This window comes from Pleurodeles waltl, chromosome 4_1 (assembly GCF_031143425.1).
Source record: "Pleurodeles waltl isolate 20211129_DDA chromosome 4_1, aPleWal1.hap1.20221129, whole genome shotgun sequence".
Classification (NCBI taxonomy): Eukaryota; Metazoa; Chordata; class Amphibia; order Caudata; family Salamandridae; genus Pleurodeles; species Pleurodeles waltl.
The window spans coordinates 4849444-4871638 of record NC_090442.1 but is presented as its reverse complement, the minus strand read 5'-3'; the positions used below and the strand labels follow the sequence as shown (position 1 = coordinate 4871638).

Here is a 22195-nt window from a genome sequence, read left to right as displayed (position 1 = left end):
GGGAATCAGCTGGACAGGGAGCAAGGTGTCTACTAGAGGAAGGGTGTGTTGTGTTGTGCCCCCTCAAGAGGGAACTACGGAGGTGTCTAGGAGACGTGCCCAGGGATGAGGGGAGGAACAGCCACGTCTATCTGTAGTAAGTTCAAGGGTCCTGTGTTAAAGGAAAACGAGATGCAGGACTCTGTGCATCTGGAGATGCTCCCAAGTGTGCAGAAATGCTCCCACTTTGATGACTTTGCACAGAGGACATCCCTCGGTTGTCATCTCATGTTTAAGACTTTGACCCCTGCCAGGTGCCTCGGATGCTGATAAGCTTCTTCATTGCTCCTTTCACCTCCTTGTTTCGCAGAGTGTAGATCAGCGGGTTAAGGACCGGTGTCACCAAACCATAAAGGAGAGTGAAGATCTTTTGGTCTTCCGTTGAGATGATTGACTTGGGAAACATGTTCATCACGATGATGCCCCCGTAGAAGAGGATGACCACCGTCAGGTGAGAGCCATACGTAGAGAATGCCTTGAGCCTGCAGGACGCCTTCGTCCTCATGATGGTGGAGAAGATGGGAAGGTACGAGAAGGTGATCAACAACACAGGACCTATTATAACTCCAACGGAGACTACAAGGATTACCAGCTGCTGCAAGCGGATATCCACACATGCCAGATGGAGGACAGGGGCCAATTCACAGATGAAATGGTCGATCTTGTTGTGCCCCCAGAAGGGCACGGTGTCTGTGGGAAAGACCTGCACCATGGAGAGGAGGAGCCCGATGAGGATGGTAGCGACACTGAGTCTGATGCACACAGCTTTGTTGACTATGCTATGGTAGTTCAGGGGCTTGCAGATGGCGACATAGCGGTCCCAGGCCATAACAGCCAGAAGAATACATTGGGTGATTCCCAGGGTGAGGCCAATGTACATCTGTGCAACGCACGCAGAGTACGGAACAATGTTTGGTCTGTAGAGGAAGCCATTCAAGCAGGTAGTGACGTTTGTCGATAAGAAAGCAATGTCCAGAAAGGACAAGTTACAGAGGAAGTAGTACATAGGGGAGTGGAGACGAGAGTCTGTACGTACCACTGCAATGATGAGCCCGTTGGAAGCAAGAGTGATCAGGTAGATGGTAAGGAAAGTCACAAAGAGCACTATCCCTGCCTGCCTTGTCACAGGAAATCCTTCAATGATGAACTCAGTCACCAAGCTCTGGTTCCCTCAGTCCATGCTAAGCTCTTAAGGAGACCTAAAGGGAACGGAAAGACAGTATAATGGGCTCTCATTCATAAGGATTAGAGGTTTCACTGTACAACCTCTAGCTGAGAAGTTACTTTTAATATTCACTTGCATTAAAACTTAGAACTCTTTCTTTCTTGATACTTATCATGTTGCACCAGAAACAAAAATTCAGGCAATTTTAGTGAGTATGAACTTAGACCACTGCTACTTTACAGCTGAGCACATTCCAAATACTGTGCTTAGGGTTGTCTTAGCTTTAATGAAGACCAAGTACACCTCAGCTTTAGTTAACTTTGAATACATTTATCATCAGGTAGGCATTACATTAATCTGTTGTTTCAAATTCCTGCGTCAACACTACAATATATTATTCAAAACAATAGAAGGGAAAGAACTGCAATGAATGAGCCATTTCTGTTTTCTGAAATACTAGTTTCAGTCTGTGGTCTGTCTGAAAAACATCTTTCCTTAGTACTAAGGAAGGAAACCTCAACTGTGGAGCATGATTTTGATCCTCAAATGGTCTTTGGCCCCATGTAAGGAATAGCAGATCCCTGAATGTTTACATCCACTTGTGGTGTTGTTAAGACATTTCACGCTGGGTTATAAACTTCAGGATCTCACCAGGCCATACACTGATACAATGTGTGTCAACCAGTTACAAGACAAACAGGTGGTTAAGGCCCCTAACAGTGAAATGTGAATGGACCCTGGTAGTTTCAGCACACGCCTCTGGAGCTCTGACTATTTAAGATTGAGATGACTATTTAAGAAAAGGGCAATGTGAGGAGCTGAGCTTTGTTGTGCATACAGGCACATGTTCCTGAAATGTACGGGTGGGCATAATACTCTATTCCGCCCATGGAATTGGCAGAATTTTTCCCACTCTGCGTTACTCTTTAAAGCAGAATTCTGGGCAAAATCTGCTAATTGGCGCATGGCGGCACAAGTGTGACTAAGATTTGGGCCCATATTTATACTTTTTGACGCACAAATGCGCCAACGCAGTTGTGCGTCAAAAATGTTACCACCGGCTAACGCCATTCCAACGCGCCATGCGGGCACCTTATTTATGGAATGACGTTAGTTGGCACTGCGGACTGGTGTGCGTTAAAAAAAATGACTCGCACCAGGCAGCGCCGGCGTATGGGAAAATGGGAGTTGTGCGTCAAAAAATGGTGCAAGTCAAGTCTGGGGCAAAATTCAGGCCTCAAACCGGATTTGCGTCATTTTTTTTTACTCCCAACCTCCATTGACATGACTCCTGTCTTAGCAAAGACAGGAGTCATGCCCCCTTGCCCAATGGCCATGCCCAGGGGACTTATGGTCATTGGGCATAGTGGCATGTAGGGGGGCCCAAATCAGGCCCCCCTATGCCACAAAAAAATCTGAAAAAAATACTTACCCGAACTTTACTTCCCTGGGATGGGTCCCTCCATCCTTGGGTGTCCTCCTGGGGTGGGCAATGGTGGCAGGGGGTGTCCCTTGGGGCAGGGGAGGGCACCTCTGGGCTCCTTTCGAGCCCACAGGTCCCTTAACGCCTGCCCTGACCCAGGCGTTAAAAAACTGCGCCCATCAGGCTGTGCGCCTGTGAAAAAGTAACCTCTTTCTAGCCTTGTTACCCCCACTTTTGGCCTGTTTGTGAGTGTATGTCAGGGTGTTTTCACTGTCTCACTGGGATCCTGCCAGCCAGGGCCCAGTGCTCATAGTGAAAACCCTAGGTTTTCAGTATGTTTGTTATGTGTCACTGGGACCCTGCTAGTCAGGACCCCAGTGCTCATAAGTTTGTGGCCTATATGTATGTGTTCCCTGTGTGGTGCCTAACTGTCTCACTGAGGCTCTGCTAACCAGAACCTCAGTGGTTATGCTCTCTCTGTACAAATTGTCACTAACAGGCTAGTGACCAATTTTACCAATTTACATTGGCTTACTGGAACACCCTTATAATTCCCTAGTATATCGTACTAAGGTACCCAGGGTATTGGGGTTCCAGGAGATCCCTATGGGCTGCAGCAGTTCTTTTGCCACCCATAGGGAGCTCTGACAATTCTTACACAGGCCTGCCACTGCAGCCTGAGTGAAATAACGTCCACGTTATTTCACAGCCATTTTACACTGCACTTAAGTAACTTATAAGTCACCTATATGTCTAACCTTTACCTGGTAAAGGTTAGGTGCAAAGTTACTTAGTGTGAGGGCACCCTGGCACTAGCCAAGGTGCCCCCACATTGTTCAGAGCCAATTCCCTGAACTTTGTGAGTGCGGGGACACCATTACACGCGTGCACTACATATAGGTCACTACCTATATGTAGCTTCACAATGGTAACTCCGAATATGGCCATGTAACATGTCTAAGATCATGGAATTGCCCCCTCTATGCCATCCTGGCATTGTTGGTACAATTCCATGATCCCAGTGGTCTGTAGCACAGACCCTGGTACTGCCAAACTGCCCTTCCTGGGGTTTCGCTGCAGCTGCTGGTGCTGCCAACCCCTCAGACAGGCATCTGCCCTCCTGGGGTCCAGCCAGCCCTGGCCCAGGATGGCAGAACAAAGAACTTCCTCTGAGAGAGGGTGTGACACCCTCTCCCTTTGGAAAATGGTGTGAAGGCAGGGGAGGAGTAGCCTCCCCCAGCCTCTGGAAATGCTTTGTTGGGCACAGATGTGCCCAATTCTGCATAAGCCAGTCTACACCGGTTCAGGGACCCCTTAGCCCCTGCTCTGGCGCGAAACTGGACAAAGGAAAGGGGAGTGACCACTCCCCTGACCTGCACCTCCCCTGGGAGGTGTCCAGAGCTCCTCCAGTGTGCTCCAGACCTCTGCCATCTTGGAAACAGAGGTGCTGCTGGCACACTGGACTGCTCTGAGTGGCCAGTGACACCAGGTGACGTCAGAGACTCCTTGTGATAGGCTCCTTCAGGTGTTGCTAGCCTATCCTCTCTCCTAGGTAGCCAAACCCTCTTTTCTGGCTATTTAGGGTCTCTGTCTCTGGGGAAACTTTAGATAACGAATGCAAGAGCTCATCCGAGTTCCTCTGCATCTCTCTCTTCACCTTCTGATAAGGAATCGACTGCTGACCGCGCTGGAAGCCTGCAAACCTGCAACATAGTAGCAAAGACGACTACTGCAACTCTGTAACGCTGATCCTGACGCCTTCTCGACTGTTTTCCTGCTTGTGCATGCTGTGGGGGTAGTCTGCCTCCTCTCTGCACCAGAAGCCCCGAAGAAATCTCCCGTGGGTCGACGGAATCTTCCCCCTGCAACCGCAGGCACCAAAAAGCTGCATTACCGGTCCCTTAGGTCTCCTCTCAGCACGACGAGCGAGGTCTCTCGAATCCAGCGACTCTGTCCAAGTGACCCCCACAGCCCAGTGACTCTTCAGTCCAAGTTTGGTGGAGGTAAGTCCTTGCCTCACCTCGCTGGGCTGCATTGCTGGGAACCACGACTTTTGCAGCTACTCCGGCCCCTGTGCACTTCCGGCGGAAATCCTTTGTGCACAGCCAAGCCTGGGTCCATGGCACTCTAACCTGCATTGCACGACTTTCTAAGTTGGTCTCCGGCGACGTGGGACTCCTTTGTGCAACTTCGGCGAGCACCGTTTCATGCATCCTCGTAGTGCCTGTTTCTGGCACTTCTCCGGGTGCTACCGGCTTCAGAGAGGGCTTCTTGTCTTGCTCGACGTCCCCTCTCTCTGCTGGTCCAATTTGCGACCTCCTGGTCCCTCCTGGGCCTCAGCAGCGTCCAAAAACGCTAACCGCACGATTTGCAGCTAGCAAGGCTTGTTGGCGTTCTTTCGGCGGGAAAACACTTTTGCACAACTCTCCATGGCGAGAGGTATCTGTCCACCAAAGGGGAAGTCTCTAGCCCTTTTCGTTCCTGCAGAAACCTCAGCTTCTTCTGTCCAGTAGAAGCTTCTTTGCACCCGCAGCTGGCATTTCCTGGGCATCTGCCCATCTCCGACTTGCTTGTGACTTTTGGACTTGGTCCCCTTGTTCCACAGGTACCCTAGATTGGAAATCCACAGTTGTTGCATTGTTGGTTTGTGTCTTTCCTGCATTATTCCTCTAACACGACTTCTTTGTCCTTAGGGGAACTTTAGTGCACTTTGCACTCACTTTTCAGGGTCTTGGGGAGGGTTATTTTGATAACTCTCACTATTTTCTAATAGTCCCAGCGACCCTCTACAAGGTCACATAGGTTAGGGGTCCATTCGTGGTTCGCATTCCACTTTTGGAGTATATGGTTTGTGTTGCCCCTATCCCTATGTTTCCCCATTGCATCCTATTGTAACTATACATTGTTTGCACTGTTTTCTAAGACTATACTGCATATTTTTGCTATTGTGTATATATATATCTTGTGTATATTTCCTATCCTCTCACTGAGGGTACACTCTAAGATACTTTGGCATATTGTCATAAAAATAAAGTACCTTTATTTTTAGTATAACTGTGTATTGTGTTTTCTTATGATATTGTGCATATGACACTAAGTGGTACTGTAGTAGCTTCACACGTCTCCTAGTTCAGCCTAAGCTGCTCTGCTAAGCTACCATTATCTATCAGCCTAAGCTGCTAGACACCCTATACACTAATAAGGGATAACTGGGCCTGGTGCAAGGTGCAAGTACCCCTTGGTACTCACTACAAGCCAGTCCAGCCTCCTACATTGGTTGTGCAGCGGTGGGATAAGTGCTTTGAGACTACTTACCACTCTTGTCATTGTACTTTTCATAAGAGAAAAATATACAAAACAAGGTCAGTGTATATACACATAGCCAAAAAGTTTTGCATTTCCTCTTTTCACTCTTTTCTAAGTGCTGAAATGTACTTCTAACTTTCTAAAAAGTTCTAAAAAGTTTTTAAAGTTTTTTCTCTGTCTTTCTAAAAGCTCTGACAAACTTTTTATCTTTTACTATCACTTTAACTCTCTCTAAAAAGTGTCTGGCACAGGCCAAAATGTTGATCTGTCCAAACTTGCATATGATCACCTTAGCTGGAAAGGAGCAAGGAATCTCTGCATAGAGAGAGGTTTGAGTGTAGGGAAGAATCCTTCCTTAGAACTGTTAATTAACATGCTTAGAGTACAGGATAAGGCCATAAGTGCCCAATCTGTTGAAAAAGTAGCTAATGGTTCTCAATCTGATCCAGGGACTCCCCCAGGAAAAGATTCAGGAAAGAAACTTCCTAGCCTGCCCATTACTAGACAGTCTAGCATAGTTGGTAATGATGATGAGCCACACCATATAAATAGTGTTGTCTCTCATCATAGCAAAAGCATTTATTCTCACCATACTGGTAGTGATGTTTCTGTTAACCAAGCTGTTAGGGTGGCTTCTGTAAGGGACAGGTCTCCTTCTGTCCATTCTCACCATACTTCTGTTTCAAGGCATGTCCCTCCCACCCACCCTGATGACAGATTGTTAGAAAGGGAGATCAATAGATTGAGAGTGGAACAAACCAGACTGAAGCTCAAGAAGCAACAGCTGGATTTGGATAGACAGACTTTAGAAGTAGAGAAGGAGAGACAGAAACTGGGTTTAGAAACCCATGGTGGCAGCAGCAGTATTCCCCATAGTCATCCTGTAAAAGAGCATGATTCCAGGAATCTGCACAAGATAGTTCCTCCTTATAAGGAGGGGGATGACATTAACAAGTGGTTTGCTGCACTTGAGAGGGCCTATGTTGTACAGGATGTCCCTCAAAGGCAGTGGGCTGCTATCCTATGGCTATCATTTAGTGGAAAAGGTAGGGATAGGCTCCTTACTGTGAAAGAAAGTGATGCCAATAATTTTACAGTTCTTAAGAATGCACTCCTGGATGGTTATGGCTTAACCACTGAACAATACAGGATAAAGTTCAGAGAGACCAAAAAGGAGTCTTCACAAGACTGGGTTGATTTCATTGACCATTCAGTGAAGGCCTTGGAGGGGTGGTTACATGGCAGTAAAGTTACTGATTACGAAAGCCTGTATAACACAATCCTGAGAGAGCATATACTTAATAATTGTGTGTCTGATTTGTTGCACCAGTACCTGGTAGACTCTGATCTGACCTCTCCCCAAGAATTGGGAAAGAAGGCAGACAAATGGGTCAGAACAAGGGTGAACAGAAAAGTTCATACAGGGGGTGACAAAGATGGCAATAAGAAGAAAGATGGTGAAAAATCTCAAGATAAGCATGGGGATAAGGGTAAAACCAAAGATCCCACTTCAAATCTTAAACACTCTTCAGAGGGTGGGGATAAAACTAATTCTTCCTCTTCTTCTCAACCTGCACACATTAAAAAGCCTTGGTGCTTTGTGTGTAAAAACAGAGGCCATAGGCCAGGGGATAAGTCCTGTCCAGGTAAACCCCCTGAGCCTACCACCACTAATACATCAATCTCTAGTGCCCCTAGCAGTAGTGGTACTAGTGGTGGGACTGCTGGCAACAGTCAAGTTAAGGGTGTAGTTGGGTTCACTTTTGGGTCCATAGTAGAAACTGGGGTAGTCAGTCCCAAGACAGTTTCTGTCACACCTAGTGGCATTGGCCTTGCCACACTGGCTGCTTGTCCCCTTACAATGGATAAGTACAGGCAGACAGTTTCAATAAATGGTGTTGAGGCCTTGGCCTACAGGGACACAGGTGCCAGTATCACTTTGGTGACTGGAAACCTAGTGCCTCCTGAACAACACATCATTGGACAACAGTATAAGATTATTGATGTCCATAACTCCACTAAGTTTCTTCCCTTAGCTATAATTCAGTTTAGTTGGGGTGGAGTTACTGGCCCTAAGCAGGTGGTGGTATCACCTAGCTTACCTGTAGACTGTCTCTTAGGTAATGACCTAGAGGCCTCAGGTTGGGATGATGTAGAGTTTTATGCCCATGCAGCCATGCTGGGCATCCCTGAGGAATTGTTCCCTCTCATTTCTACAGAAATGAAAAAGCAAAGGAGAGAAGGCCTGAAAACTCAGGATCCCTCTCCATCAACAGGTAAAAAGGGTATCACAGTATCCCCTAACCACCCTACCATTCAGGATACCATTCCTGTGGTGGGAGAAACCTCTCCTGGGGTGGCACCTGTTCCAAGGGAATCATCAGTTGGCAAAACTGTACTCCCTGAGGTGGAAGTACCTCTCTGTGGGATAACTAACATTGGTGAGAAAAAGAGCACCATTTTAGTTAACATGGAGCATCCCTCCAACCCTCCCAGAGAAACTTTAGTGCAGAAACTCTGCACTGCCTCACAACACTTAGGACAGCATCCCTGCCCTAGTGTGGAGCTGATAGGACAGCATCCCTGCCCTGCTCCAACCCAAGAGAAACAGCATCCCTGTTCTCTCTTCCAGCCATATGGACAAAGTTTTTGCCCAGCTATGGCTTTTCTGAGACAGCATCCCTGTCTGGCATTTCCATCACTACAAATAGGTTCAGTGGACAATTCCCACTGCTCTAAACTAAAACTTACTGATAGAAACTCTGAAAATACATCTTCACATTGTTGCTTAGCTAAAAAACTTTAAACAGGGTGGTTTACATCCCCACAGGGAAGTAACCATATAGTGGATGATAAAGGGAGTAACCAGTCTATTGCAGAGCTACTCTCTACTTATCACCACTTAGACAATAAAGTCTCAACTGGCCAAGGTTAGCCTTATTGTCCTTCGTTTGGGGGGGGGGGGGTTGTGTGAGAAAGTAACCTCTTTCTAGCCTTGTTACCCCCACTTTTGGCCTGTTTGTGAGTGTATGTCAGGGTGTTTTCACTGTCTCACTGGGATCCTGCTAGCCAGGGACCAGTGCTCATAGTGAAAACCCTATGTTTTCAGTATGTTCGTTATGTGTCACTGGGACCCTGCTAGTCAGGACCCCAGTGCTCATATGTTTGTGGCCTATATGTATCTGTTCCCTGTGTGGTGCCTAACTGTCTCACTGAGGCTCTGCTAATCAGAACATCAGTGGTTATGCTCTCTCATTTCTTTCTAAATTGTCACTAACAGGCTAGTGACCAATTTTACCAATTTACAATGGCTTACTGGAACACCCTTATAATTCCCTAGTATATGGTACTGAGGTACCCAGGGTATTGGGGTTCCAGGAGATCCCTATGGGCTGCAGCATTTCTTTTGCCACCCGTAGGAAGCTCTGACAATTCTTACACAGGCCTGCCACTGCAGCCTGAGTGAAATAACGTCCACGTTATTTCACAGCCATTTTACACTGCACTTAAGTAACTTATAAGTCACCTATATGTGTAACCTTTACCTGGTAAAGGTTAGGTGCAAAGTTACTTAGTGTGAGGGCACCCTGGCACTAGCCAAGGTGCCCCCACATTGTTCAGGGCCAATTCCCCGGACTTTGTGAGTGCGGGGACACCATTACACGCGTGCACTACATATAGGTCACTACCTATATGTAGCTTCACAATGGTAACTCCGAATATGGCCATGTAACATGTCTATGATCATGGAATTGCCCCCTCTATACCATCCTGGCATAGTTGGCACAATCCCATGATCCCAGTGGTCTGTAGCACAGACCCTGGTACTGCCAAACTGCCCTTCCTGGGGTTTCACTGCAGCTGCTGCTGCTGCCAACCCCTCAGACAGGCATCTGCCCTCCTGGGGTCCAGCCAGGCCTGGCCCAGGATGGCAGAACAAAGAACTTCCTCTGAGAGAGGGTGTGACACCCTCTCCCTTTGGAAAATGGTGTGAAGGCAGGGGAGGAGTAGCCTCCCCCAGCCTCTGGAAATGCTTTGTTGGGCACAGATGTGCCCAATTCTGCATAAGCCAGTCTACACCGGTTCAGGGGACCCCTTAGCCCTGCTCTGGCGCGAAACTGGACAAAGGAAAGGGGAGTGACCACTCCCCTGACCTGCACCTCCCCTGGGAGGTGTCCAGAGCTCCTCCAGTGCGCTCCAGACCTCTGCCATCTTGGAAACAGAGGTGCTGCTGGCACACTGGACTGCTCTGAGTGGCCAGTGCCACCAGGTGACGTCAGAGACTCCTTCTGATAGGCTCCTTCAGGTGTTGCTAGCCTATCCTCTCTCCTAGGTAGCCAAACCCTCTTTTCTGGCTATTTAGGGTCTCTGTCTCTGGGGAAACTTTAGATAACGAATGCAAGAGCTCAGCCGAGTTCCTCTGCATCTCTCTCTTCACCTTCTGCCAAGGAATCGACTGCTGACCGCGCTGGAAGCCTGCAAACCTGCAACATAGTAGCAAAGACGACTACTGCAACTCTGTAACGCTGATCCTGCCGCCTTCTCTACTGTTTTCCTGGTGGTGCATGCTGTGGGGGTAGTCTGCCTCCTCTCTGCACTAGAAGCTCCGAAGAAATCTCCCGTGGGTCGACGGAATCTTCCCCCTGCAACCGCAGGCACCAAAAAGCTGCATTACCGGTCCCTTGGGTCTCCTCTCAGCACTACGAGCGAGGTCCCTCGAATCCAGCAACTCTGTCCAAGTGGCCCCCACAGTCCAGTGACTCTTCAGTCCAAGTTTGGTGGAGGTAAGTCCTTGCCTCACCTCGCTAGACTGCATTGCTGGTAACCGCGACTTTTGCAGCTACTCCGGCCTCCGTGCACTTCCGGCGGAAATCCTTTGTGCACAGTCCAGCCTGGGTCAACAGCACTCTAACCTGCATTGCACGACCTCCTAAGTTGTTCTCCGGCGACGTGGGACTTCTTTATGCGACTTCGGGTGGGCACCGTTTCACGCATCCTCGTAGGGCCTGTTTCTGGCACTTCTCTGGGTGCTATCTGCTGCCGAGAGAGCTCCTTGTCTTGCTCGACGTCCCCTCTCTCTCCTGGTCCAATTTGCGACCTCCTAGGCCACAGCAGCGTCCAAAAACGATAACCGCACGATTTGCAGCTAGCAAGGCTTGTTGGCGTTCTTTCGGCAGGAAAACACTTCTTCACGACTCTCTACGGCAAGAGGGATCCGTCCACCAAAGGGGAAGTCTCTAGCCCTTTTCGTTCCTGCAGAAACCTCAGCTTCTTCTGTCCAGTAGAAGCTTCTTTGCACCCGCAGCTGGCATTTCCTGGGCATCTGCCCATCTCCGGCTTGCTTGTGACTTTTGGACTTGGTCCCCTTGTTCCACAGGTACCCTAGATTGGAAATCCACAGTTGTTGCATTGTTGGTTTGTGTCTTTCCTGCATTATTCCTCTAACACGACTTCTTTGTCCTTAGGGGAACTTTAGTGCACTTTGCATTCACTTTTCAGGGTCTTGGGGAGGGTTATTTTTCTAACTCTCACTATTTTCTAATAGTCCCAGCGACCCTCTACAAGGTCACATAGGTTTGGGGTCCATTCGTGGTTCGCATTCCACTTTTGGAGTATATGGTTTGTGTTGCCCCTATCCCTATGTTTCCCCATTGCATCCTATTGTAACTATACATTGTTTGCACTGTTTTCTAAGACTATACTGCATATTTTTGCTATTGTGTATATATATCTTGTGTATATTTCCTATCCTCTCACTGAGGGTACTCTCTAAGATACTTTGGCATATTGTCATAAAAATAAAGTACCTTTATTTTTAGTATAACTGTGTATTGTGTTTTCTTATGATATTGTGCATATGACACTAAGTGGTACTGTAGTAGCTTCACACGTCTCCTAGTTCAGCCTGAGCTGCTCTGCTAAGCTACCATTATCTATCAGCCTAAGCTGCTAGACACCCTATACACTAATAAGGGATAACTGGGCCTGGTGCAAGGTGCAAGTACCCCTTGGTACTGACTACAAGCCAGTCCAGCCTCCTACACTACACATATATGCGATAAACTACCATGTGAGCACTTCCTGACCAGGCTGGGCGCTAATCTACCTCAATCCGGCGTGTCAGCGGAGGGGTGGAGCCTATCATCAATTCCTGTCAACAACACCCTGCCGAACTCCTGCACCGCATTAGATCCCGCCAATGAACACACACAGCATCCCATCCCAGCACAGCACACACCGAGCGAACACTCATCCATGCTAGACCCAGCTCTCCGCTTCCGGAGTCCCATTCACGCTCCGCAGTGTGAATGGGACTCAGCTTCTCCCAACTAGCCGATAATGGAAACTGACGCTGCCCCAACACCTCTTCCCTCCTCAGCGCCGCTCCTTCGGCCCCGTCCCACACCTCAAAGGAGCATCTCCAAGTCCGACGATTTCCACCTACGGGTCACCAACCTCTTTGCCGTAATTAGCCCCAGATCAGTGAAGGATAAATGATCCAAGCCTCAAAATCAGCGTACTCGCAGCGCGGCGTTCTGAATATGTGAACGCCGTTATCGGCTTGATCAAACTTAATTTGCGTACGGATGGAAGCTGTATTACTTTAAACTATCATTTGCACAGTGGGGCCATGAATTTGAGGCTTGGATAATTTATATTGATATGTTATATTAGTGACAACAGTTACAAACAGACAGGATTTTCCGTTCACATTGGATTTCGTTTAACATAAGCCCTGAAGAAGTCGTTTGGGATGTAAGAATTTCCCATGACGAAACACGTGTTGGCTCGAGTTGTATTTCCATGGATGGGTTGCTGTGGGATTTGAAGATTTGATTCAATAAACTTTTGGACTGGATTGGACATTGCGGAACTGTGTTAAATTTGAATGATGTGTTTTCTTTAACAATACTCACTGGAGTTATAATACATTTGACTGTTGTAATTGTAAATATTGGTGGAGGGGCCTCATATTGTTTCTATAAATTGTTGGGTTTAGTCTAAACCTTTAAGGGATGGGTGTTTTCCCTTGTGTGGGCACCCCATAGTTATTATACTTTGGCCAACTTGTATCCTGAGCACCTTCTATTCCCCTAGTAGTACACCCCATTAGTTTTATTACTTTCTAAAAGTGGCCTTTCTAAACACACAATCTAAAAACCAACTTCACTAAAATATGTACTTTTAAATTGTGAGCTCAGAGACCCTAAACTCCACATTTCTATCTGCTCCCAAGGGGAATCTGTACTTTAATAATATTTAAAGGCAGCCCCCTTGTTAACCTATGAGAGAGATAGGCCTTGTAACAGTGAAAAACTGAATTGACAGTATTTCACTGTCAGGACATGTAAAACACATAAGTGCATGTCCCATCTTTAACATACACTGCACCCTGTCTATGGGGCTACCCAGTGCCTACCTTAGGGGTGCCTTACATTTATAAAAAGGGATCGTTTAGGCCTGGCAAGTGGGTACACTTGCCAAGTTGAATTGACAGTTTAAAACTGCGCACACAGGCATTGCAGTGGCAGGTCTGAGCCATGTTTACAGGGCTACTTATGTGGGTGGCAGAACCAGTGCTGCAGGCCCACTAGTAGAATTTGATCTACAGGCCCTGCACAGCTCTGGTGCACTTTACTACTGTGTACTTTGTTTTTCTGTTTTCATTTAATAAAAGGAGTTCTGTCTTGGTTGGGTTGAGATTCAGGTACGCGCTGGACATCCAGGTCTAGACGATGTGAGGCAGTGCATGAGGCATTGGATGTCTGAGGCAGAGGAGACTTGAAAGTAGAGTTGTGTATCATCGGCATATTGCGGAGTCTTGATGATGTTATTTTTGAGTATCGCACTAAGAGGCTCCATGTAAAGGTTGAAGTTCATAGGAGGCTTAGGAAACCCCGAGGGACAAAGCAGGTGACAGGGATCTTTTGTGACCTGGACGTGCCCATTTGAAGAAACTGGTGTGGGTTGGAACAGTAAGAGGAAATTCAGTGCAGGATATTTCCGATGTGTCTCATTTGAGACTTTTGGGTACGGGTGAGGGTGGGATGGACAACAGTGTCAAAGGAAGCTCTGAGATCTAGCAATATCAAGAGGCATGGGTCATGTTTATCTGTGGACCAGAGGGCATCATCCATGATGTGTTTAGTAGCTGTCTCAATGCTGCATCACAGCCAGATCTGGGAGAGATAGGGCATAGACAGCTGGCCACTGGGGGATTCTACGATAAAGGGTGGATGGTACAGGTGAAGCAGTCTTGGTATAATCAGTGTGCTGTTATATCTTATGTGTTGTTTCACTGAAGAAAAGGCTGATGGCATTGCGCGTTTCTATGGAGTAAAGAATAGCTGGGTCTGGCAGGGGCTGATTCAGTGCCTGGTTGTCATGAACAGAGGTCTGCTTCTGTTTTTAGATTTATTGATGGCTAAGGTGTAGTACTTTGCCTTGGATGATGTAATGAGCATTTTGAATGGATGGCCTTTAGTATAAAGAAGTCATCTGTAGTTCTGTTTTTCATCCATTTTCTTTCTTGCCTTTGAATTAATCAATTATTTTCAACAAGATCTTTAGTATGCCAGGATGCTGAAGGTTGTTGTCTTGCATTTACATGTTATAATTGGGCATGGACACTCACCTACCTTTACAAAATTTGTTGAGATTGTTCGGAAGGTTGTTGCCAGAGAATGTGGAGTTGATGGGGTGAGGGATGAGTTCCAGCATTAGATTGTCTATGGAGATGTCTTTAAAGGATCTGAAGGTTTTGCCCTCTCTTTTGTGTTGACCTTGGGTTGTAGGTCATACGCTGAGCAGGGAAATAGGGATAGCAAAGTGGTCAATCCAGTCCAAAGGTACACAAAGATACTCAACCAACACACACCAAAGTCCTTTGGAGTGTATTTGGAGTGTGTTGATTGTGTGACAAGCTTTACCACAATGATGTTGAAGAGAATGTCTCTTGTGTCTTTTGGAGTTTGCATTGTCAGGAAGGTTGAAGCTACCCAAGAGGTAGGAGTGTCCATGTTGACTGGACAGGGAGGCAAGGATTTATGAGGATTTATGAGAATTCTGAGAATTGAAGTCATTGTTATGCCCAGGAGGCCTGTAGATGAGATGGAATGTGGCAGTCTGAGTTACAAAGAGAGAAAATCGCATGTCAACAGCCCATTGGAGTTGATTCTTACTTTCATGCCTAGTGCATAAGACTAGGAATACTTATGGAAGATAGAGAGGCCTCATTGCTTCTTTTGTACACGGTCCACACAATGGTTGCTGTAGCCTGTGAGAAGAAGGGTGATGTGGGGTTGATTAAGAGGGCATCAACTTGAGATAGCTGATAAGGTCTACGATGTCTGTTGCATGGAATACTCCTGAGTGAACATTAATGAGCATAGGTTGGAATGTGTGTTCTGTAGTTTGAGGGTGTTTGGTAGTTAGTGTTGCATATGAGGTTGGGTCTACGTGTTATGCAAAAACCTCATGAGTGTCTGTGATGTCTGTACATGGGTGTGATCGTCAGGATTGTCAGTATGGGGTGCTGAGTGAGTCACAATATTATAATCTTACCTTGTAGGTGTCAGTGGGATACGGGTTCTGACCCAAAGCCCTTCACCAAGAGGCTCAGACAGGCAACGCTCTCGTCTGTCTCCGCCCTTTGATGGGAAGCCTGGCAATGACATGCTCTGAAGAGCTGGTTGAAGTAGGGGAAAGCAGGAAGTGGTGTAATTACCTATGTAGATGGATGCTGGAAAGTCCCTTAATGACGCTTCCTGAACACGTGCATGAAGGGAAATGCAGTGATGTCACTTACTGTGCACATTTATGATGGGCAATAACCTCCTCTTGCTTTGCTTCTTGTTTTAAAGATGTTTTTTGCTGGAAGCCAGCAAGGTCACATGCTGTGCGGATAGATGTAGGCAATGCAGTGATATAACTTTCTCTGTATATGGATGACGAAAAGTGAAGTCTTCTTGCTTGGCTCTGTAGCGCATGACTTAGCGATGGTGTATCCTTGTGCTGATGGGCCGAGCCAGGGCTGGGACTGGGCAAAGAGTAAGGTCTTCAGTTTCTTGCGGAATTACTGAGGAGCTGGCTCTGATGTGCATGGGCAGGTTGTTCCAGGCTTTAGAAATGAGGTAGGAGAAGGCGCAAGCACCAGATGTGGTTCTTTGTTTGTGGGGTGTGTGAGAGTAGGAGGCTGGATGAGCGGGGGTGACTGGTAGGCCTGTGGATGATTATGCTGTTTTCGAGGTATATGGTGCCACTGCTGTGTAAGGCTTTGTATGTTTGTGTGAGACTCTCTGAGGTACCCTCTTGATCTCCCCCAGATCTAAAATGTCTATTTCCAGCTCTGAGGGGCAAGAATCTACTCCTTCCACTTCCTCCTCCTGGTCACTAGCTTATTCCTGGTCATCCTGAGGAGGAGGCCCAAGAGCAGCTCTTATTAGGATTCCTCCCCATGTCTAACTTCCTCTCTGCAACCATCACTTTTGATTCTTTGAAGGTCAGGTTCTCTTAGGGAGAATCCGTGGCCTAGGAGGTGTGCCCAGTTGTAGACATGATGTGTGTTAGAGTGGTGTAGGGTGTGCCTAAACTCCCTAACTTCTAGTCTCTATCAAGAAGTCTGGAGCAAGGGCTATGCCTAGACCCCTAGCTTACCCAAATCCAGAGACTAGATCCCTGACACTAGGTACTATGTATACCTCTAAGTAAAGAGTGGCCTTTCCTGTGGAATGTACCAGGGGCCAGATGTACAAAGCTTTTTTCTTGTCTCAACCGGCCCAATTCGCATAATCAGGCCATTTGCAACAAGAAAAATGCATTTTGGGAGGTACAAACCCTATTTTGAGATCCGGTAATCTATTTACCGAATTGTAAAATAGGTTTGCAAGTCACAATTAGGAAGGGGTGTCCCCTTCCTAATTGCGAGTCGCAGTGTGATGTATAATTGTTTTGTGATTTTATTTAAAAGCAGTCACAGACATGGTGGTCTGCTGTCCCAGCAGCACCAGCTCCAGCAGACTGCCCTCGTGTCCCCAACCTCGCCCTCGCTGCTGCCGTGAGTTCGAGGCCCTCCACCACCCGCAGGCGCCTCATCCCTGGTGTCCAGTGGTTGCCGTAAGAATTCTTGTGTGTGTCTTGTTATCTGTACTTGTACTTTTTGTGCTGTTTTTCTGTGCCTTTTTGGTTCATTGCCTTTTTCGTTGTTCTGCCTGTTTACTGTTTACTCTTTCTAACTGTCTCTTTTTGCCTGTTCTGTGCCGTTCCTTTCTTCCCGGTCCCACCGCTGCATCCCCTGCGGCCCGCCCCTCTCGCACCACCATTTGCCACTGCCTACCACCTCCCAGCTGCTCCTCCCTCCCACCTCCTCTTTTTAATGGCGGCCGTTGTGTGGCGCAGAGAGTGACCCCTGACCTGCCTTAAGGCCAGGCACCACTCGACAGGCCGAGAAGCTCCACCAGACTGCCCTCGTGTCCCTGACCCAGCCCTCACTGCTGCCACGAGTTCGAGGCCCTCTACCACCGGAAGGCACCCGCCTGCGCCTCATCCTGGTGTCTAGTGGTTGCCGTAAGTATTGTTGTGTGTGTCTTGTTATCTGTACTTGGGCTTTTTGTGGCTTTTTTTCTGTGCCTTTTTGGTTCATTGGCTTTTTCGTTGTTCTGCCTGTTTACTGTCTTTCTTACTGTCTCTTTTTGCCTGTTTTTGCCTGTTCTGTGGCGTTCCATTCTCCCCGGTCCTGTTGCTGCGTACCCTGTGGCCCTGCCCCCTCTCACCTCCATTCACCACCGCCTCCCGCCTCCCAGCTGCTCCTCCCTCCCACCTCCTCTTTTTAATGGCGGCCGTTGTGTGGCGCAGAGAGTGACCCCTGACCTGCCTTAAGGCCAGGAACCACTCGACAGGCCGAGAAGCTCCACCAGACTGCCCTCGTGTCCCTGCCCTCGCTGCTGCCGCGAGTTCGAGGCCCTCCACCATCCGCAGGCACCCGCCTGCGCCTCATCCCTGGTGCCTAGTGGTTTCCGTAAGTATTGTTGTGTGTGTCTTGTTACCTGTACTTGTGCTTTTTGTGCCATTTTTCTGTGCCTTTTTGGTTCATTGCCTTTTTCGTTGTTCTAGCTCTTTACAGTTTACTGTCTTTCTTACTGTCTCTTTTTGCCTGTTTTTGCCTGTTCTGTGCCTTTTCGTTCTTCCTGGTCCCACCGCTGCATCCCCTGCATCCCCGCCCCCTTTGCGCCCCCATTTGCCACCGCCTCCTGCCTCGCAGCTGCTCCTCCCTCCCACCTCCCTTTGTTAATGGCGGCCGCTGTGTGGCCACGCCACTGGTGCACCAGGGGCGCGCCGGAGGCAAGCCCATCTCCGCCTGTCCGCGCTTGGACCGCGCCCAGCGCCAGTCCTCCTGCCCCTCGCACCTCCCACGCCACCAGATGCCACTACACCACTTCAGAACTCCTCATGCTCAATCCCGGGCTGCCCCACCGCCTGCATCCAGGCCTCCCCTAGGCACACCCACGGATCTTTTTCCTGCCGCACATGCCACTTCACCTGCACTCAAGCCACCAAGCACCACAACCTCAACCACCTCAGGTGCATTTTCCTCAACACCCGCTCCGTCCACAAGCATGCAATCGAACTCTGGGCCCTGCTCACATCAACCTCCCCACACATTGCCTTCCTCACCGAAACCTGGATGAACCCCTCATCGGAACCAGACATCGCCATAACCATTCCTGACGGTTACAAGAACACCCGAAGAGATCGTACCAACAAACCAGGAGGAATCGCCATTGTCCACAGAAGCTCCATCAGGATCTCAACTGTCAACCACAACACCCTAGATCCGCAGAACACCTGCACTTCCAGATAGACATCAACACCAATACCACCCTGAGAGGAACCCTCGTCTACAGACCCCCGGGCCCCAGCCCTCAATTCTGTGACGCCATCGCCGACACTATCAGCACTCAAGCCCTCGCCTCCACAGACTACATGCTCCTCGGCGGCCTGAATTTCCACCTGGAGAACACCAGCGACAGCAACTCCTCAGCCTACTGGACAACCTTGCCAACCTCGGCCTCAAGCAACTGGTCACCTCACCCACCCACTCAGCCGGATACACACTCAATGCTATCTTCTCCTCCAGCAGCCACGTCACCTTCACTCACACCACTGAACTCCATTGGACCGACCACCGTTGTGTTAATTTTTCCTTCCAGAAACCCACCACCCACCACCAACAGCATTGGATCCCTCACCGCAAGTAGAACAAGATGTCCAAGGACCAATTGATCTCCAATCTCGCCCACGCCCTATCACCCAAAACCAACAATCCCAACACCGCCACCTCAACCTCAAACAATGGCTCGACGACTGTGCCAACACCCTCTCTCCAATCAAGAAAACCTTCAACACCCGTGCCAGCAAGAAAACTCCATGGTTCACCACAGACCTTCAAGCCTCCAAACGAGAATGCCTGAAAGCCGAGAAGATCTGGCGCCAAGAACAATCAGAAAACAACCACGTCGCCCTCAAATCAGCCACAACAACGCACACAATAACATGGAGCTCTTCAGCATCATCAAGGAACTCACCAACCCCAAGTCCTGCTCTGCCAACCAACCCCACTCGCAAGATCACTGCTACTCCCTCGCCACCTTCTTTCACAGCAAGATTACCGGCATCCATGGAAGCTTTGCACCGGTGTCCTCCACTACCACCACTGCCAAGGTCGACCCCAACGCACCCTGCCACACCAACGTCCTGATCGCCTGGACCCCCACCGACGATGAGGAAACCACCAAGACCATGAGCACCATCCACTCCGGCTCTCCCGCTGACCCCTGCCCTCACCACATCTTCAATAAAGCCAGCCAAATCATCAACAGCTCCTTCGAGACCGCCGTCTTCCTGGAGAGGTGGAAACAACGCCCTACTCAAAAAACCCAAAGCCGACCTGAAGACCTAAAAAACTACCGACCTATCTCCCTACTCCCCTTCCCTGCAAAGGTCATCAAGGAGATAGTCAACAACAAACTATCCTGCTTCTTGGAGGACAACAGCCTACTCGACATCTCCCAGTCGGGATTCCGCAAGAACCATAGCACCGAGACCGCCATTATCGCCTGCACCAATGACATCAGGAGCAGGCTCGACAAAGGGGAAACCGTTGCCCTCATCCTCCTTGACCTTTCCGCAGCCTTCAACACCGTCTGTCACCACACCCTTCGCACACTCCTCTCCAATGCCGGAATTCGCCACAGAGCCCTGGACTGGCTCACTTCCTTCCTCTCTGGAAGAACCCAGAGAGTCCCCCTCCTCCCGTTCCTGTCCAAGGCCACCAAAACCATGTGTGGAGTTCCCCAGGGATCCTCACTCAGCCCCACCCTCTTCAATGTCTACATGGCTCTGCTCACCAACATTGTGCGATCCCATGGCCTCAACAGCGTCTCTTACGCAGGCGACACTGAGCTCATCCTCTCTCTCACGAAGGACCTCGCAACCAATGAGAACAACCTCCACACCGGACTTCACGCCATTGCCAACTGGATGAAAGAAAGCCACCTCAAGCTGAACTCAGAGAAGACCGAGATCATCATCTTCAGCCACAACAGATCAGCATGGGACGACTCCTGGTGGCCTGCCACTCTGGGGTCGGCTCCAAAGCCCACCACCCAAGCACGCAACCTCGGCTTCATACTGGACTCTTCGCTCTCTATGACCCAGCAAGTCAACACCATCTCATCCTCATGCTACAACACCCTTCGCATGCTCCGCAAGACCTTCAGATGGATCCCTGTGGAAAACTGAAGAATGGTCACCCACGCCCTCATCAGCAGCAGACTACGTGGGAACAATGGCCAAGCTCCAGAAGAAACTCCAGCACATCCAGAACGCCTCAGCATGACTCATCCTCAACCTCCCTCACCACGAACACATCTCAGCCCACCTCAGAGACCTCCACTGGCTCCCTGTCAACAAAAGAATCGTCTTCAAGATCCTGATCCACGCTCACAAAGCTCTCCATGACACCGGACCAGCCTACCTCAACGAGCGGCTCAACTTCCACATCCGAACACGCCAGCTCCGCTCCACCAACCTCGCCCTCGCAACTGCCCCCGCATACACAGTACCACAACCAACAGCAGATCCTTCTCCCACCTTGCCGCCAAAACCTGGAACTCCCTCCTAGTCAACCTACGCCTGACCCAGGACCTCTTGACCTTCAGGAAGTGCCTCAAGACCTGGCTCTTCGAGCAGTAGCATCCCCCCTCACAGCGCCTTGAGACCCTTCCGGGTGAGTAGTGCGCTTAACAAATCACTGATTGATTGATTGAATATGGAGGGACAACATTTAGCCACACACTATCCCCTATGGCCCACACCATACCCATACATCAACATCCACTGGGTGGGAACCAGGGCTCACCTGTTAGCCACACCCTGTGCCTCTGTAATTGGCCAATCACATTTGGGATGCTGCTATTTCTCATGATAAAGGCATCATGCACAGACCCAGAGTACTTAGCATTAACGTGGGAGATGTACTGGTCCACCAGGCACACCATCTGCACATTCATTGAGTGAAAACTTTTTCGATTTCTAAAGGCCTGTTAATTTTGCTGGGGGGGTTGACAAATGCAATATGTGTTCCATCAATCGCCCCAATGATGTTGAGGATATGTACATTGCATAGAAGTCAGCCTTCACTGTGGCTAAATCCTCCACCTGGGGGAAAGCAATGTAGCTGCACATGTGTTTAATCAGGGCAGACAACACTCTGGTCAGCACTATTGAGAACTTTTACTGTGACATTCCTGCTGCCAAGCCCACTGTCACTTGGAAAGAACCTGTTGCCAAGAAATGGAGCACAGATAGGACTTGCACAAGAGGGGGGATTACCTTGGGGTGACAGATATCAGATATCAGATATCAGGTCAGACTCCAGTTGGGCACACAGCTCCGTGATTGTGGCCCTATCAAGTCTGTAGGTAAGGATAATGTGCCTGTCCTCCATTGTTGCCAAGTCTATCAGGGGTCTGTACACGGGGGTATGTCTCCATCTCCTATTCATCCACAGTGGTAGCAATCTATGGGGCAAAAGAGTGAGGAGCCGTCATAAACTGTACATTGTAGCCACTACAGTACAATGCATGCTGTTAAATTTAAATGTATTAGTCACATTTGTCCTGTATGTATGTAGGAAAGTACCATCTTGCCTGGCATGTTACCCCCATTTTTCACTGTATATATGTTGTTTTAGTTGTATGTGT

The 22195-nt window shown here is 48.8% G+C and overlaps 1 protein-coding gene across 1 annotated transcript; it reads right to left on the bottom strand.

Annotated features, from left to right (window-relative positions):
- Positions 1–271: 271 nt before the first annotated feature.
- Positions 272–15610, bottom strand: LOC138288393 (olfactory receptor 2K2-like). The gene is made up of 2 exons (XM_069229955.1): positions 15498–15610; positions 272–1157 (listed from the first exon to the last, which is right to left on the bottom strand). The coding sequence occupies exons 1-2, from the start codon at positions 15608–15610 to the stop codon at positions 272–274; spliced, it is 999 nt and encodes a 332-aa protein (XP_069086056.1).
- Between the last annotated feature and the right edge of the window lie 6585 nt (positions 15611–22195).